This window comes from Monodon monoceros, unplaced genomic scaffold (genome assembly GCF_005190385.1).
Source record: "Monodon monoceros isolate NGI ecotype Baffin Bay Population unplaced genomic scaffold, NGI_Narwhal_1 Super_Scaffold_3, whole genome shotgun sequence".
In the NCBI taxonomy this organism is placed as follows: domain Eukaryota; kingdom Metazoa; phylum Chordata; class Mammalia; order Artiodactyla; family Monodontidae; genus Monodon; species Monodon monoceros.
In genome coordinates, this window is record NW_021703780.1 from 81,518,942 (window position 1) to 81,537,046 (window position 18,105).

Here is an 18,105-nt window from a genome sequence, read left to right on the forward strand (position 1 = left end):
TCTCTGCAGCAAAAAACAGCTTGTGTTTCAAATACTGTTAATAAAACTGTAATACTTTATTAATTTCCAGCCAGAATAAAACCGAATACTAATGGAATCCTTTTTTAAACCTGGCATGGGCTTATACATATTTTAGACCCATTTTCTACATGGTGAAATCTGTGGACTAAATGCAATAAATTTGGAGAAAGTGACGATGTGAATGAAAAAAATATACTCATTACAATTACTAATGGTTGGTGGTCAGAATATAATAGAAAACTCTAGCATGGAAATGCTATAAATTATTTCACTTTAAAAACAAGTTAAAATTTTCAGTTAAGATTTTTAAGGTGGGAGTGGGTGAATAGAAAAAAAAAGCATAATATGAATGGCTTCACCTGTTTCTTGACAAAACCTGTGTAATGAGGCAGTAAATTTGAATTTGGATCATCTTTCCTTTTTGCACATCTAAGAGTAACGTCCTCTTTCAGGACTGTTCACACTTTTTGAAATTCCTGGCTTATTTATTAATACTGTTGCTGTATAAGCAAACACATAAGAGCTTCCAGAACTTCAACCACTGATACACATTAAGCTTAAAGATGTTCAGAGTGCTTTGTCCCATCAGAGTTTAGCCTCTTAAATGCAGAATATGCTAGGTACTTTAAGAGTTTTATTTATCGCAGTGTTTTTTAAACCATCTGGCTTTGTATGCAAGGATGCTTTATAGAAATGGTAAAGTAAGAGAAAACAAAACTCTCAGCCTTGGGGCATTCTAAAATTAGTTACTTGATTGAAAACTATATCTATTTAAATTTGGATACTTTTGTACCCACTAAATTATCTTTAAAAACTGGAAACACCATATTTCTTTCCCATGGCTTGTCCTTCAAAATAATGTATTGTTTGTCCCCATTAAGTCCATTCTCTCCTAGCCTGTTTTGCCTGTGATGTACCACCTAGGATTATATAAAAAGAGAAAGAACGCAGGTGCCAATTATTTGCTCAGGTGACGAAGACAGAAAAAGCGTGATTTCCTGATTTCTAAGGTTCATGCCACTTCAGTACAAAATTTCAGATTCTATGCACCTAGAGACTTGAATGGATAATTATGGGCTCTAGGAACTTGGAAAAAGAAAGGACACTGGGGATGGAGCTGTCTGGAAGATTTTTGGGGAGTCTCTCAGGATACTCCATAGAAGGGTCAATGGAAGCAAAAGCATGAGGATGTTTTATCAAGCATAGTATCTATACAACATTGTAAATCAACTATACTTCAATAAAATTAAAAAACAAAACAAAACAAAGGTGAAAGAATAGTATAAAGAATCTGTGGCAGATAAGACTGAATTACTAAATTGAAAACAGGCAATGGAGGGCCTTGAATGATAGGATAAGGAATTCAAGGTTAATCCTAGAGCAAGTTTCCTTAGATTTTTGACAAGAACAATATCAAGATCATTCACAGACTAAACTTAAAAATATATCTATATGTGTATATATATATACATACTTAGCTAAAACCTAAAGCTTCTCAGTAAATATATTATTCATAATTTCTTTCTTTTGCTTTTTTTTTTTTTTAACAAAACTAGCATGCTGTCTCCCATTGTCTCTATATGTGTGGAAACAGGGAAGTTTTTATATATAAGCAGCATTTGTTTTCCCTGGTAGTTTTTCTGGAAACACTGTTTTCTCCACGTCCCATGGCTTAAGCGTTCTGCTCTTCACAGATACCCCTATCAGAAGTATATCCCAACACACAGGAAAATGGCCAAGAGAGAAACCTAGGCAGGGCTGGAAACCGGAAATCGCAACTGATTCTCCAGAGAAGAGGAGGCAATTAACATTTCTTCCATTTCAAAGCATCTGGAGGGCCTGGAGTTCAATTCACCCTTCACATTTCCACAGAGTGAAACATGTTCTGTTCGCTTTAAGATACTGTGTGTTGAATTACAGCAGAGCAGACGGAAGGAGAAAAAAATGGGAATATAATAGTTAACACCGCTACAGTATTTATTGTTATTTACCAGAAGAAAGCAATAATAAAGCAAATGTTTACGAAAAAATTCACTTCTGCTAGAAGACTCAGTTTCACCTAAGTCACTCCAACTGATTGGAAGTAGAAAATCTTGCCCTGACTATTCATATTTTATCTCCTTCCCCCTGCCTTTTCAGCCCCTAGTTTGTCACGGGCCAAAGCCTTTTACAACATACGCATATCAGTTAGCAATGTTCCCAGTTCCACCACCTGGATCCAGAAGTATGCTGCTGAAACAGTCTCCAAACTCTAATCCAAGAGTCATTATGTCAATTCCTTCTTCTCCGAGATTATTCTGTTGCCTCTTATGCCAGCTCTTTTGGCAGCTGCACCTGTGATTTAAGCATTTGAAAAGAGGAGAAAAATTAATCCTAGATATTCAGGTGTTTTACAGCAAAAATGACAAAATGTACATCCCTCAAAGGGTGTAAAGCGGATTAGAAATTCTGGCCAGACAGACCCCTCAGATCATGATAAAACAACAATAATAGCCACAGCCACCATGAAGTGGGCATTTACTGATGACGGGACAGCTCCAGGGGTTCTGAGCACGTGGTGAAGCTTATCACATACACAAGAGGGTGGGTGCTGGACTCCGCCTGTTTCAAATCCTGGAACTAGCACTTACTAGTTGCATGGTATTGGGCATCAATTTTCTCAGCTATAAAATGACAGTAACAGTATCTTGTTCACAAGGCTACCATAAGGATTAAGTAATACAAGTTAGTGATCAACATTAACACTTCTTTTGAAAGCATTGCCTCATTTCATCTTACAACCACCTTGGAAAGAGGGAACAGGCTCAGAGAGATTAAGCAATTTGCTTCAGGTCACAGGGCTAGGAAGTGGCAGAGCTGGATTTGAACCTAGATCTGCCTGATTTCAATGCCTTCCTGAGTACTGAAATACTCACCAAACAAATACCACCATAAGAATATAAAATGTATGTTCTTTTAAGACTTTCCTCTTTAAAGCACATTCCTAATGTGATACTCACCAAATATTACAACAGTATTTGGAGAACGCCCAAGGGCAAAAAAAATTGCAAAAGAGTAGCATAAGTCTAACTGCAAATCAACTTTGAGCTTTGTTTCACAGGAACAACTTAAAGATAAGGTAAGTTCTTAACGGGTTTCAAGTGCTGTTATATTTTAGGAGAATGACTCATCCATCACGGATGTGCCTTTCAGAGAACACTGACAGAGTCCAAAGGACACTCAGAGTTTGTATAATAATGACTTTAAAATGTCTCTCCTTCTATGGCCCGTGTCCACCTGCCAACGTGAGGAACCATTTTGGCCATCTACCATGGACCCTCTTAGCCAGTTCTCTGCCCACAACCTTTGCGTAAAAAGGTTTCCCAACATCCTGCCCATTGGAGAGAACTTGGGATGTGTTGCTGCTACCTGCACAGCCTTCAAACCAAAGGGTCCTCCATGTGCTCTGACTCTCCCCCTCCCTAGTGTCAGACTTTCAGGAGAGGAGGGGTGTGACTACAGATTAGTAAGGGTCATCCACCAGTGAACACCACTAGTGAACACCACCAATAAACAAAATATATAATGCCAGTTATTTAAAATAACTGCAGAGCTGTAACAAATAGTCAAAACTGTGTTCTTTGTATTATTGAATGGAAAAAATATTTTTATAGTATGTTATTCCTGATATATGTTTATATGCATAGAAGGGTTCCAAATTAATAAAAATACTTTGAAAAGTGAAACGTGGCAATGCCCCAACATGGTAAACCCAGAGACATATCAACTAATTTAAAATATGCCCAAACTGGCAGTTCAGATCACTGGAGAAAAGAATGGGTCACTAAATGATCAGTGGTTAGCTACTTGGCAAAGAAATAAAATAGCAGACTTCTTGCTTCCTACTTACTTCTAACATCTAACCCTTTAACTCATCTATAATATGGAATATTTTTTAAAAAACCAAAAGTTCTAAAAGCAGCAAGAAAGATAGGCAAATATTTTAATAAGGTTCAAAAAAGCCATTTCTAAGCAGAACACAAAAGACAGAAACCATAAAGGAAAAGATAGCTAGATCTGATGTTACAAAAATATAAAACTTCCAACAAACAAGAATCAATTCGCATTATTGTTAGGGGACCCTGTTCCCCCTTCACCTCTTGGTTAAAATTAGTTTTTTTAAAAAGTGCGTGTGTATAGCATTACACAGTGCACACACACACGTACATACACCCACAGAGTCTGGGAGCAATTGGGCAGGATGGGAAGACCCATTTCAGCAGGGGTTGTTTAATTCAGCACACGTGACTGCAGTTCCTGCTCTGGACCAACACCTCAATGGGTGTCCAGGACACTGATGAGGAAGACCTACCTTGAGGAACTCAGAATCCACTAGGAGACCTACAATGTGCCTGTAAGAGCTGTCAACTTAAGGCACCATGTGGAAGATGCTGAAAGAGAGGTACAAGTGAGGGGCAGTAGAAAGAGACAGGAAGGGTATTCACCACTGATGTTTGGTTTCATTTCTTTTGTTGTAAGTGTTGAGTTGAGCCTGTTGGATATATTTTGAAAGACAGAGATAGAAAATAAATAACTTGAGCAAAGTGTTGTGGGGAGAGAGGAAAAGAAGGTCCTTCAGGGGAAAAATTCAGGAGGTATGGTTTGCCATAGATGTCATTGAACCGTGGTTGTCCGAGTGTGGTCTCCAAATGACCAGCATCAGCATTGCCAAGGAACTTGTCAGAAATGTAAATTCTCAGGTCCCATCCAAGACCTACTGAATCAGAAACTCTAGAGATGGGCTCAGTAATCTATATTCAGCCTTCCAGGTTCTTTTGATGCATGCTAAATTTTAGGAATCACTATCACAGACTTTAGAAAAGTTGTACATCAAAAACTCTTTTTTTCCACTAGGTATTAGGGAAGGGCAGTTCTTGGTCTGTGTAATTCTAGCCCACTTATGCTCTTTTGAGATAAGTTTGAAACGTTACGTTGCTTTCTCCTGTGGAGACTCCCTCTGTCAAGAGTATAACATTTCTAAAGCTCTGATCCAGATTTGGCCTTGGCTCTTGGAGATTCTGGTAGGTTTGGGTTCTTGGGTTTTGGGGGGTTTTTTTAAGGAAAAAAAGGGACAGAAAAAAAGAAAGGAACTGAAGGGAACTCTGAGGCTTCAGACTTGAATGTGTGAGAGAACGGAGACAGCATGGAAAATTGGGAACCAGAAACAATAACTAGATCTAGAAAGGAAAAGCTTGGTTTGGGGACAGATTGAATGAAGGTACTGAGAAAACCCTGAGTGATCTAAAGGGAAAGGGAAATTTGGGGATTGTCCTAGATTATGTGATAATTGAAACAAAGGGAGAAGCTAAGATGGGAAAAAGGAGAAAACTGCAAAAGGACAGAATCTAGAGATCCTACTTCAAAAGAAACAGGATATTTTATAAATGAGGCAAAGAAAAAATGGCCAGAGATGAAGAGTCAGGAGTCTATGTTCTTACATTTTTGTAATCGTAACAACTGCTAATGTGTCACGGAGTCTTTGGGCTAATAATTAAGGCTGCTCGGGAAATTATTATACTGAAATCTTTCTGAAGGAGAAATTTAATCATGTCTTTAGGCACCTAGGTGAAACCAGTCCAGACACACATAGGTGAGCCCAAAGTAAAATTAACTGAATGTTAAAAGTTACCGTGTTTGACTGGCACCAAAAGTGGCATATGATATAAACGCAACTGACCTCAGTACATTGAACAGTTGCTGCAGATAAGATTTTTATCTCAATGAAAAGTACAGATACTCATCTGGGATGGTAGGCAGTGAGCGGACCACCCAATTTTTAAACAGGAAAGGAAATCATACATTTACCAGGGAGGGATAAGCCCGTACAAGCCTAACGTCTTTGTTTTGGCCTGGCATCACATTGACTCAGAGTTATCAACTCAGAGGGAAATAAATGAGCGATTAGTAAATTCAGTTAGACAAGACAAAGACTTTTAAAACAGCTAAAAACAATAAGAACAACGTGACAAACCAAAAAATTCTGCAACAGTCAAATAAGTAATGTAAATGAGTGAAAAAGGCCAGGGATTAGGCAGTAGGGCATGGTGGAGACTGAGGAAAAACTGGAGAGTCCATTACCTATCTCAAGGGAGAAGTCAATACAGATCCAGCTTATTTGTGCCATGCACATGCAGGCCCCGTGTGGCTGGATCTGATGTTTCAAATGCTCCCAGGTATCTGCATATTATCATGTGATATTTTATAACTCGTACAACAATACCCAAGCCAAACAAAATAGGCCTGTAAATCGGGCTTATAGTCCACTAGTTTTCAATACCTGGCCTCCAGAATACATCTCTCTTAAACTGAATTAAATGGGCAGCTTTTTGGAAGAGGTAGCATTTGAGCCAAGCAAGTGTACAGACTTCCCTTCATTCTCTGCTAGAAACTTCATTTCAGGGATCCCAAGCCAGACGCATGAGATGGGGAGAGAATAAACACTAAAAGGAAAAAATACAAATTTAAAATATAAACTACCTCATAAGCTATGCTCTAGAAAATAGAAAAATAATATTTCCAAGTCCATGAGAGAAAAAATAATCATTTTTCCTTTAAAAATAAATAATTTCTATGTATGTTTATGGACATTCAATGTTTTAGTTAGGAGCATCAGTAAAAACAATTATAAGATTTCCAAATTGGGTTTTAACTTCATATGTGAAAATCCAGGGATTTAGAGAGCATCTCTATCCTCCAACACAAGTGGGAGGGGAAAACCCCATAACCTTTAGTTTCACGTCCTTCAAGTGAGTGCAGATGTGTCTCATTTGACCAGCCAAAAATAGCCCTTTCTGCTGGGATCTTGTGATATCACCACTGATGGCGTTTACAGCGTTTTACTGAGTCTAAGATGCACATTTTTCGATGTTTCCGTATCCCTGACATCAGAAAGCATCTTACAGTCAACGGTGTTTTACAATAGTTGGCTGCAGGTGGGAGCACAAACACAGTATAGGTTTTCATACCATCAGCACTTCCACTGAGCTCTGTGCCCTGTTGGAATTGCACACGTGCAAATGTATTGCCATTTAAACTATCCTTTAAAGAATGACAAAGCAAATATGACAAAATGTGTTGGGCTTGTAAGAATTCTTTCTACTGTTTTGAACTTCCACACGTCTCAAATGATTTCAAATTAAAAGATAAAAAATGTCTTTTAAGAGAGATTACACTATGAGTTGGCATTAAAGCAGACATTTATCATGTATGCAGCAAGGCGCAAAAACACAGCAGTAGGGAGCGAATTGATGTCAGCCAAGTGCATTTTTGTCAGTTGGACAATGCATTTTCACATTTTTCTTGCAGAGCATTTTAAAGGACCACGTTGATGAAGTTGCATGACATTTTGTATCTGAGATACATATCAAGAGATGTCTATTGCAAGCCAAGCCAGGCAAATGAAAGCAGAAGATGCCAGTCCCTTGCATAGATAAAAGACATTGCAAAGCAAAGGCTGATATGCAAGACCACCATTCACAAACCGTGTCAGAGTTCACTTTGCTGCATATTTTTCTTCCTTAGCGGACATTAAAAACAAACAAAACACAACTCAAAACTGATAGCACTTGGGACTTCCCTGGTGGCACAGTGGTTAAGAATCTGCTTGCCAGTGCAGGGGACACGGGTTCAAGCTGTGGTCCGAGAAGATCCCACATGCCAGGGAGCAACTAAGCCCGTGAGCCACAACTACTGAGCCTGAGCTCTAGAGCCCACGAGACACAACTACTGAAGCCCGCGCGCCTAGAGCCCTTGCTGTGCAACAAGAGAAGCCACCGCAGTGAGAAGTCCGCGCACCGCAACAAAGAGTAGCCCCCGCTCGCTGCAACTAGAGAAAGATGGCCCGCATCAACGAAGATGCAATGCAGCCAGAGATAAATAAATAAATACTTTTTTTAAAAACCTGATAGCACTTTAGAATTTATTGAAAATGAAAAACGTACTACTTAGTAGGGTGTGGCATTTTGGTAATGATTATCATGAATTTACCTTAATGCCTTTTGCTCTAGAATCTAGACCCCAAGTTGAAGTGTTCTCACTTGACTAAAAGGCAGTGTCTTGACTGTAAAAATGATAAAACCAACACTGTAAGCTCCATGAAGTTAAGACTATACCTGTCCTATTCCTGCTGATGGTGCCTGATACATGGCAGCGCTATACCAATATTTATTGCAATAATGGGTAAGCAGATGGATGAAATGCAGCCAACTCCAGGGAAAGCCGATTTGCTCAGCAGAACATTCCCTGAGAAGGCAGGGAGTGGGTTCAGATGATCATTTAAACTTCATTCTCTTGTCTACTCTGAACCCACGTGCCACCTTTAATGCAGATTTTAAAAAGATTTCTCTTGGGCTTCCCTGGTGGCGCTGTGGTTGAGAGTCCACCTGCCGATGCAGGGGACACGGGTTCGTGCCCCGGTCCGGGAATATCCCACATGCCGCGGAGCAGCTGGGCCCGTGAGCCATGGCCGCTGAGGCTGTGCATCCGGAGCCTGTGCTCTGCCAACGGGAGAGGCCACAACAGTGAGAGGCTCACGTACCGCAAAAAAAAACAAAAAGATTCCTCTTAATGTCATTTTCTGATTGTCTAGCCACCAAGGCATCTTGGATTTGCCTTGACAACTGGTTACAGAGTGACAGCACTAGCCTCTCTCAAAACAACACCCTGATCCACCCCCTACAGAGGTCTGGCTGCCTGGAGAAGAGCAGGTACAAAAAGTGTTGATGTTGTGCCCAAGGGCAGGCAAAGGCCTCTTGCCTGATCTCATGTGACCTCTAGTGCTGTCACCCTGCCCCCTGCCCCAAGAAGAATCAGAGTCCCTCTAAATCACAGTTGAAAGTCATCTTTGATTCAGAAGAAAAAAATGCTGAAATGTTGTCAATTGTGCATTACTAGGAGATGGGAATAAGGAACATACATGTGTATATATGAATAAGAACCAATTATATTGGGTTGTTTGGGTTTTTTTTCATTTTTTGTGGCCACGCCATGCGGCTTGCAGCATCTTAGTTCCCCGACCAGGGATTGAATCTGGGCCCTCGGCAGTGAAAGTGCTGAGTCCTAACCACTGGACCGCCAGGGAATTCCCTGTATTGTTTGAGAATATAAAGCTCTTTAAAAGCAGAAAAAGAACAAGCTTACATGGAAACCTGTTTAAAACATCTTGACAAAAACTGACCCTCTATGATGAAATAATATATTGACTATTTTGTCAATGTAATATCTTGGCTAAATTACATACTAGATTTTAAAACAATAGTTAATTATCAACCACCTGTGGTCTTTGGACACGCACCTTTCAGCCTCCATAAATGCCGCCATAGTAATGACTATAAAAAAATTTATTTCTATAACTTAAGCTGCAAGGAATAGAACATTTTCGCCTATCAGCATGAGTAATAGTGAATCATAGTAAACATGAAAACTGAAATAATAGTAAAATATTTTAAAGCTCCATTTATTCATAGAGATATTAATCTGAAGTTTATTATTTTCCACCCACCAAAAAAATAAAAAGTATAATTGCAATTGCAGGTAGTCTCCATTCATCTACTAAAAAAGAACTGTTTTTTCAAGCACTATGGAAGCACTCATCTACAAACATTGGCCTAATTAGGCCTCACTCTTATTTATTCCTGCAGCAGGTCCCTGGGGATCTCTGCTTGTGTCAGCTCTGTGTGGCTGGAATGAATAAAAGCTTGACCCTGGACTCAGAACTGGATTTCAAAGTCAACTCTACCACTTCTGAGCTGTTTCTCCTAGACATGTTTTTTAACATCCCTAATCCTCAGTTTCCTTTTTATAAAACAGGGAGAATAATAATACGTGCCTTATAGGGTTGTTAAAGTGACTGTAAAAGTTAATTCATATAATGAATCTGGCCCATAGTAAGTGCTCAATAGATGTTAGCTATTAGTACCATCGTTACAGAAGTTATATAGATGTGTCTTTATATATATATATATAGTTATATATATAACTATATATATATAGTTATATAGATGTGTCTTTGAGGATAACCAATATATATATAACTATATATATATATATATATATATAGTTATATAGATGTGTCTTTGAGGATAACCAATCATTTAGATCTACCAGTAATGCTGACAGATTTCCCTCAGTTAGTGACAATCTCCTGGTGTCCAAATGAGCAGGGAAAAGAGTTGGGAGACATTTATCGTGGTGTGTGTTCACCATTTCTCCCACCTCCTACTTACAGGTTTAAGATAGGCGATGTTACTGTGACGAATGTCGTTCAAGAGCTGATCTCTGGGGGTGATTTCCACCAGCGGGGGTGGCCTATTTCTCGGCACTGGTTTGAGTGTTTTGATCACATCTTTGAGGTTGGTTTTCTCAGCTGATTCTCTGGCTTCCGGCATCCGAGATTTGCGCTGGATCCTCTTTAGCTTTACCATGCGGAAGGTGTCAGTGTCCGGCCTGTACTTTGGAGCATGCGATGGCTTTTTCGTCATTTCATTTTGTCGACTGAAGGGGACTGCGTGGGAGCTGGGAGGTCGAGGAGGAAGAGGAAGAGGAGGCTGGAGGAACTCCTGCGTCCCAGAATCGGGCACTGGTCCCCGCAGCGTCTCCCACATCCCAGGTGGCAGCCCCAACCCGTTCTCCAACATGGCTATTAACTTTCTCTGCTCTTTGAGTTGCTGCTGTTTCTGTTCTTCTTGTCTTTTCTGCCTTTGTCTATCCTGATTCCTGGTGAGCAGGTTGGTTACCACCATTCTGGGACCTGGAAGCTCAAAATGGTAGCCCATCTTCAGGAGAGTGTCGTTTGCCTTCAGAAGCCTGGCTATCTCCATTTCAGCATGGTGGCCCAACATATGCCTCTGATTGTGGAACCGAAGTTCGGTTAGTGTCTCATTAAACTGGAGACACCTCATGATGGCCACGATTCCCTTGCCTGTGATGAAATTGGACTCGACGTTAAGAGTGGTAATGCTCCTGTTTTCACGCAACATGTTGGCCAGGGCGAATGCTAGGTTCTCATCCGCACCCACATTGGCTAAACTGAAGGTTTTGATGTGTTTGTTTTTCTTCATCGCGTTGACAAAGTCCAGCAACATTTCTTTGGGGATGTTTTCAATGTTGTTCAGGTTGAGTTCCTTCATGTCAGGGTCATTTTGTCTCACTCGCCTTAAGCTCCCATCTAGGTCCGTTTGGTTTCCGGAAGGCCTTGTGCTTACCTTCAAAAAACTGGTATCTAGAGCTAGCTTCTTGGGATCTAATTTTGATATTTTTTTCTCACTTTTTTCTTGGGCCTCTGGTCTGTCTTTTTGTTCTTCGGTTACTTTATCAGTTACCTGTTGGCTGTTCTCACCATTTCTGATTTGCTCCTTTACCTCACCTTCCTCTTCTCTTTTTGTTTTCTCTTCGCTCTCTTCACTGTCCTCTTTTCCCTCATCTTCTTCATCTTCCACATCATCTTCGTTATCTTCATTATTTGTTTCTTGAACATTGTCACTGCCCTGTGATTCTGTTTTATGTGCAGTGATTTCATTATTAAGCTTTTCTTTTAAATACTGGGACACATTTTTATTACCTGTGTCTATTTCTTCATGCTGTTCTTGAGTTTTTCCCTAAAAGAGAAGTTTATGAGGGTTAGAACACATAGCAGGGTTTATGAGGGTTAGAATACATGTCATGAGGGTTTCTTCACATAGAAATATGAAGAGCAGCACTATTTACTGGAGAGAATAAGAAGATTTATTACTAAGTGAAAAAAGGAAGCAAATAAGCTGTAGGCATAGTATTCCATTTGTTTACATATTTATGTGTATACATATATACACACAATATATATCAAAGCTTATAAATGTGTAGAAAAAAACAGACTTGTAATGCTTACCAAGTAAGTACTTATCTCTGAGGAAGAGAGGTAACCATTGAGATAACCGAGAAAAGGAAGGATTGAGGGGATTTTCACTTTTTACGTTATATAATTCTAGACTAAGTTTTTTTAAAACCAAGTACACATATTAGTTTTTCAAGCAAATACAACAAAAATAAAGATAAATTTTTATAGGCACACACAGGCACGAACACAGTTTTTGGCTGTGTTTTTCTCATCCCCTGTGTTAAAATTAAGCCTAGTTAATTTTGTTTTCAGACCCTCTATTGTTTTTAAAGATGGGGTTCAGTTCCAGAAGCAGTTAAAAATTATTTGTTTTGAAAACCTTATGGATTTATCCATTCATTGAAATCTTTGTTTTGTATATAGCTGAATAGGCATCTTTGTATTCAATAGCTCTGTGTTACACAATAATTTCCTTATTGCCCTAACCAAAATTTACATAATATGTTTGCCAATCTAATGTAATGTGTACAACAAGTTTCCCTGAAAATAAGATACTGTGGGGAAAATGAAAGCAGTTTGATATTTGGAACGTAACAAAACCCTTAAACTTTGATTTTTGTTTGCTCAGCTCTGGGAAAACTACCCTGGATACTCCAGGGACAGGCTTTATAGTCCAGTTCCTTTGGAAGGAAAGTGTCTAGGAGGCAAAGCCAGCTACAAAAGGGGACAGGATTAGTAGAGATTTAGAAAGAACTGCTTAGTCTGGGAAGGAAAATGACAGTCATATCAATAATGTTTATTAAATGTTTACACATCAGTTAGCACATTTTCCCAAAATGTATGTGTACCTCATAGGTGTCATTTTGAAAGCTGATGTAGCAGTTTGACACACAGGCTCATCTGAGTAAGAACTTGATCTTGGGAGGACGAAATGGGTAAAGGGGATCGACTGTATGGTGATGGATGGAAACTAAATTTTTGGTGGTGAGCATACTGTAGGGTATATAGAAGTAGAAATATAATGTTGTACACATGAAACTTACATCGTGTTATAAACCAATGTTATCTCAATAAAAAATAAACCTGTAATTTAAAAAAAAATAAGAACTTGATTTTACTGCTTATAACATTATAGGCTGGAATTGACAATTGACACCTTAACTCTGAAGCCTTCACCTTTGCATTTCTCATTTGTCTCAGCAGGGGGAGCCAACTATCAAGCTGTTTAAATTATACCAAAGGAAGAAAAAGTGTTAAAAGCACCCAATTTGTTTTTTCCTCTGAAATTGGTGTTCATATAGAACTGGCTTTTACTCTAGTTGTAAAACGTCTGCAAATTGTACCTTACACTCTAACCTGATCAAGCCAGCAACTCATTTTCTTGAGTGCAGTACGTGTTTAAACTCCCCTGGCCATGAAATCAGTTTATAACTTTCCTAAAATTATAGCCAGCGTGATGGTAATGTGACAAGATATATCAATATTAGCAGGCATAACTACAAGAGACTTTACCTGTGGGGATCTCTGTCTTATTTTTGCCAAGTCATTTTTAAGTGAAACATTTAAAACAATGTGCTGATATACAAGTCCAGAGTGGACCACAATTCTACTTTTCATATAAGGAACATGTTTAAAGAATGAACTATCTTTAAAACAGCTTAACATCATCAACTTCTAAATTCACCACTGATATCCAATGTACTGTGGTAATACTGGATTTTTTGGTTATTTGACTTGGTTTAATTGCAGAGCCTGTGGCTGGACTTCAGGGGGACTGTGACACCCTTGAGATTGTACGTGAAACATTGTATGTGTATGCATGTGATGGAAGGAGAGAACGGAGAGCCTTCTTCAGCTTCTTAAAGGGTTCTGTGAGCCAAAAAAAAGCATAAAGGACAAATGCTTCTGGGTTATGAGTTAATTCATTAAGTATCATGCCTACAGAATATAGGCTTTCCTGCACAAGAAACCCCGTGGCAATTTTTTTAAAGAGATATTTACAAGAAATTACCACTTTTTCCTCCCAGTTATACCATGTAAGTGTTAAAGAAAGTTCCCATCTGGCGTAGGATGAAATATTCTGATTTATCTATAAACGTCGACAAAACATAGAGTCTTGAGAAATGACAGTTACAACAGGGACACGTGCCAGCCCAGCCCAGGCAGCCATTTCTCTGTTGTATACAAATCCCCGGTTACCTTGGATGACACAAAGGTAACAGGAACACGTTCGTCTTCCAGCATGCGTCTGGATGCCTTTTGCCAATACATATAATCAACGAGAGATTTGTGGTCGAAGTTCCCTGTTGGTGGCTTGTCAGTCTGATCCTTCTGAATCATTCCCACGGGAAGCCTGGGGTCAGGGGCCATCACCTCCATTTCCAACTGCAGTTCCTCAAGCTCTTCTGGGGACAAGTTGGCCAAGATTTCATCTTCATCAATCTCCCCATCAAAGAGTTCTTCTTGATCTGAATTCCTGCTGTGTTCCGACATGATTCTTTTCTATACTTTTCTATACTTTATTAGAAAAGGAGAAATAATCAAAGAAGATTTAAAAAAAGAAAAAACTCTCAAGAAGTTCCCCCAGTTACCAAGCGTCCCAGGTCAATACCACCTTGAGAGATTTTTTTTTCCCCCAAGAACCCCAGTGGTGTTTGCTGAGCCTCTAGGAGTGACTACCGTTAAGCTCAAGCCGTAACTATATTAAGCAGGGCTTGGCTGGAGAGGGTCAATTTATGGAATTACTATGCTCCTCTCTTTTCGGCAACTTGAGTCAGCTGTGCAAATCCATCTGACATTTCAGTACAGCTGCTTAGGTTTGCCAGCGAGTAACAGGTCTCCAGACTCCCTGTAGGAGTAAAATTAGTTCTCTTCCTATGTGCTCTCACATTGTCCTACACTAAGTCATGCAGCCCATACACACATACCCCAGTACTGCAGGGGAGGCCACTTCTTTTTATTTAAATGATGAAAGCAACTTACAATATTTCAGGAGGAAAATCCAAACAGCGACCTCAGTTCTATTGAAGTGAAAAATTCATATGCAGGTGGAAATCAAGCTCTCAGGGCTTGATTCTTCACTACCATGAGACTCTGGAAGGAAATAAACCTGCACACAGCCGAGCAGAGGTCTGGCTATGTTACCCACTGCGTAAACTGAACCTTTGCAAGATGTCCTTATTTGCATCTAGATCCTGTGATCTAACAGATGGGGACAACGAGCCCTTGAATTTCCACTATGAGTGAGGAGTTTAATGTTTTAAATAATTTGTTTTTCTTATTAAGTATCCATTAAGCCAGGATAAAAATTTAAAGGGATCTAAATTGAAATGTTAAAAAAAAAACCCAAACCATTAAAGTACTGGAAGAAATCATGAAAAGATTTTTTCATAACTTCAGAGGACGATATGGCAATATTTATCCAAATGACAAATGTACATTTTCTTTGACCAGCCATTCCACTTTTAGGAATGTATCCTACAGATACACTCCCACATGCGTGAAATAATAGGTGCTCAAGATTATTCAATGTAGCAAACTACAAAATAGTGTATTGTATGTTCTTTGTGTGAAAAAGGGTAAAAAGAATATATGTATATATACAGATTTTATCAACAGATCCTTGGAAAGATACACAAGAAACCAATAACAGTAGCATCCAATAAAAATGGATGCTACTGGAGAAAGAAATGGGTTGTCTGGGAGACAGGACTAGGAAAAAAGACTTTGTTACTGTATACCCTTTTATAATTGCCAGATTTTGAAACTTATGAACATAATGCTTATTCAAAAATGTATATTTATTGTACAAAACTTAGGATAACACAGGGAAGCATAAAGAAATTTAAAATTTCCTCTTATTGCACCATTAAGAGCTACCATCATTAACATTTTGGTTCATCACTCCAGTCAGTCCCTTCTTACAGTCATATGAGCTCAATAATCTTTTGTCATCTGTTTTCTGACTTACAAAATCGTGTTTTTTTTCTAGGTTATAGTATATTCTACTACTACATAATTTTTTTAAAATTATTTATTTATTTTTGGCTGCATTGGGTCTTCATTGCTGCACGCAGGCTTTTTCTAGTTGTGGCAGGCGGGGGCTACTCTTTGTTGCGGTGCATGGACTTCTCATTCCGGTGGCTTCTCTTGTTGCAGAGTACGGGCTCGAGGCACGCGAGCTTCAGTGGTTGTGGCACACAGGCTCAGTAGTTGTGGCTTGCTGGCTCTAGAGCACAAGCTCAGTAGTTGTGGAGCACGGCTTAGTTGCTCCACAGCATGTGGGATCTTCCCGGACCGGGGATCGAACCTGTGTCCCCTGCATTGGCAGGCAGATTCTTATCCACTGCGCCACCACGGAAGCCCTACTACTACATAATTTTTAATAACTCCCTGTTAAGATTCTTTACATGGAAGTACCATAATTTATGTAACCAATCTCCAATTATTGGATATTTGGACTGCTTTCAATGCTCACAAGCACTTCTTCAATAAATATCCCCTGTAGTTAAATATTAATACACATGCAAAGTTATTTCTTTAGGATAAACTGAATATATTCCAAGAAGTGAAATTGCTGGGTCAAAGAATATGAGGAAATTAAGGGCTTTTTATATGTATGGCTAAGTGATCCCCTCAATATTATTATTACCCATCCCTAATACACATATATTAAGTTATTTGCAAATTATATATATGTTACTATTCCAATATTATACATAATTTATAATTATATTTATACATAAATATAAAATACACATTGTCAACTTATTCTTCAATATATGTCAACTTATTCTTCAATATAAATTTATAACATTTATAAATATAAATGAATTTAAATTTATATATACATCTATATAACAAAACATATGCAAAAAAATTAAATGTGAGAAGTTTTAAGTGGATGTGCTACTATTTTCTTCCTACCCCAGTGGTTTTTTTTTGAACGCCCCAAGATTGAGAGGCTTTTCATATATATGGCTAAACTATTCACCAGAAAGATATTACCAATTTACTTGAATGATCATTTTAAAATAAAGAACACAGATGCATAGTGACAGCTTACTATTGACCTCTCCCCTGTGAGGATTCCTTTCATCCTGGTCCTGTAACAGGGAAATAAAAGCTTGGCCTCAGCAGGCAGCGAGGTAGACCACTTTACACAACTGATTTGCAGACCATCATTTCAGAGACGGAGCTTGCAAAACAGTGGTCTAAAGAGACTGTACCAAAAAGAATTTTGTGTACAAGGAGGTTTGGAAATGTTATATTCTGCAGTTGTCTTTTAGAGATTTGTAAAACACATGAGCTTTTAGAGACTCTGGTAAATCATATGTGAAAGAAATCCATTTATTTAGCTCAATATTTCCCAAACTTATTTACTTAATTCATGGGTTTTTTCTTTTAAAAATCACTAATGGTCTTCCCTGGTGGTGCAGTGGTTGACAGTTCGCCTGCCGATGCAGGGGACACGGGTTCGTGCCCCAGTCCGGGAAGATCCCACATGCCGCGGAGCAGCTGGGCCCGTGAGTCATGGCCGCTGAGCCTGCGCGTCCGGAGCCTGTGCTCCGCAATGCGAGAGGCCACAGCAGTGAGAGACCCGCGTACCGCAAAAAAATCACTAATATCCTGTGTAATTACTTTCCAAAATTCATACTTTGGGAAAGACTGATATAAATATAAAAGCAGGGGCTTCCCTGGTGGCGCAGTGGTTGAGAGTCCGCCTGCCGATGCAGGGGATGCGGGTTCGTGCCCCGGTCCGGGAAGATCCCACATGCTGCGGAGCGGCTGGGCCCGTGAGCCATGGCCACTGAGCCTGCGCGTCCGGAATGGGAGAGGCCACAACAGTGAGAGGACCGCGTACCACAAAAAAAATAAAACATAAAAAATAAATAAATATAAAAGCAGAAGATCTGGAATTAGTCTGCCAGATTCAAACCCCAGTTCCACTCTTTAGTAACTATGTGATACTGGGCAACTTAACCCAAATTCCTCATCATATAAAAGAGATCTGACTGTAATATTTATCATATTCAATTAATGAGGGAACTAAATGAGGATACAGATAGATACTGAACTAGATATAGATATGGAAATTAAGTAGGATGGTGCATGGCACAGAGTAAAACCCTCAATCGATGTTATATATTACTAGTCTCATATTTCATGGGTAACCACAGAAACATTTAAAGAAAAACAAAGGCAATTGTAAAATGTAATACATTTAATAAACC

General features: G+C 39.1%; 1 protein-coding gene across 1 annotated transcript; it reads right to left on the minus strand.

Annotated features, from left to right (window-relative positions):
* Positions 1-1,974: 1,974 nt before the first annotated feature.
* LMOD3 (leiomodin 3) lies at positions 1,975-14,980 on the minus strand. The gene is made up of 4 exons (XM_029243696.1): positions 14,851-14,980; positions 14,072-14,389; positions 10,284-11,654; positions 1,975-2,355 (listed from the first exon to the last, which is right to left on the minus strand). The coding sequence occupies exons 2-4, from the start codon at positions 14,363-14,365 to the stop codon at positions 2,329-2,331; spliced, it is 1,692 nt and encodes a 563-aa protein (XP_029099529.1). The 5' UTR covers positions 14,366-14,389; positions 14,851-14,980; the 3' UTR covers positions 1,975-2,328.
* Between the last annotated feature and the right edge of the window lie 3,125 nt (positions 14,981-18,105).

Coding starts and splice junctions, on each gene's coding strand:
- LMOD3 (XM_029243696.1), bottom strand. CDS start 14,365: ATGTCGGAACACAGCAGGAATTCAGATCAAGAAGAACTCTTTGATGGG. Junction 11,655..14,071: donor TTACCTTTGTGTCATCCAAG/GTAACCGGGGAT, acceptor CTTCTCTTTTAG/GGAAAAACTCAAGAACAGCA. Junction 2,356..10,283: donor ACATCGCCTATCTTAAACCT/GTAAGTAGGAGG, acceptor CTTAAATCACAG/GTGCAGCTGCCAAAAGAGCT.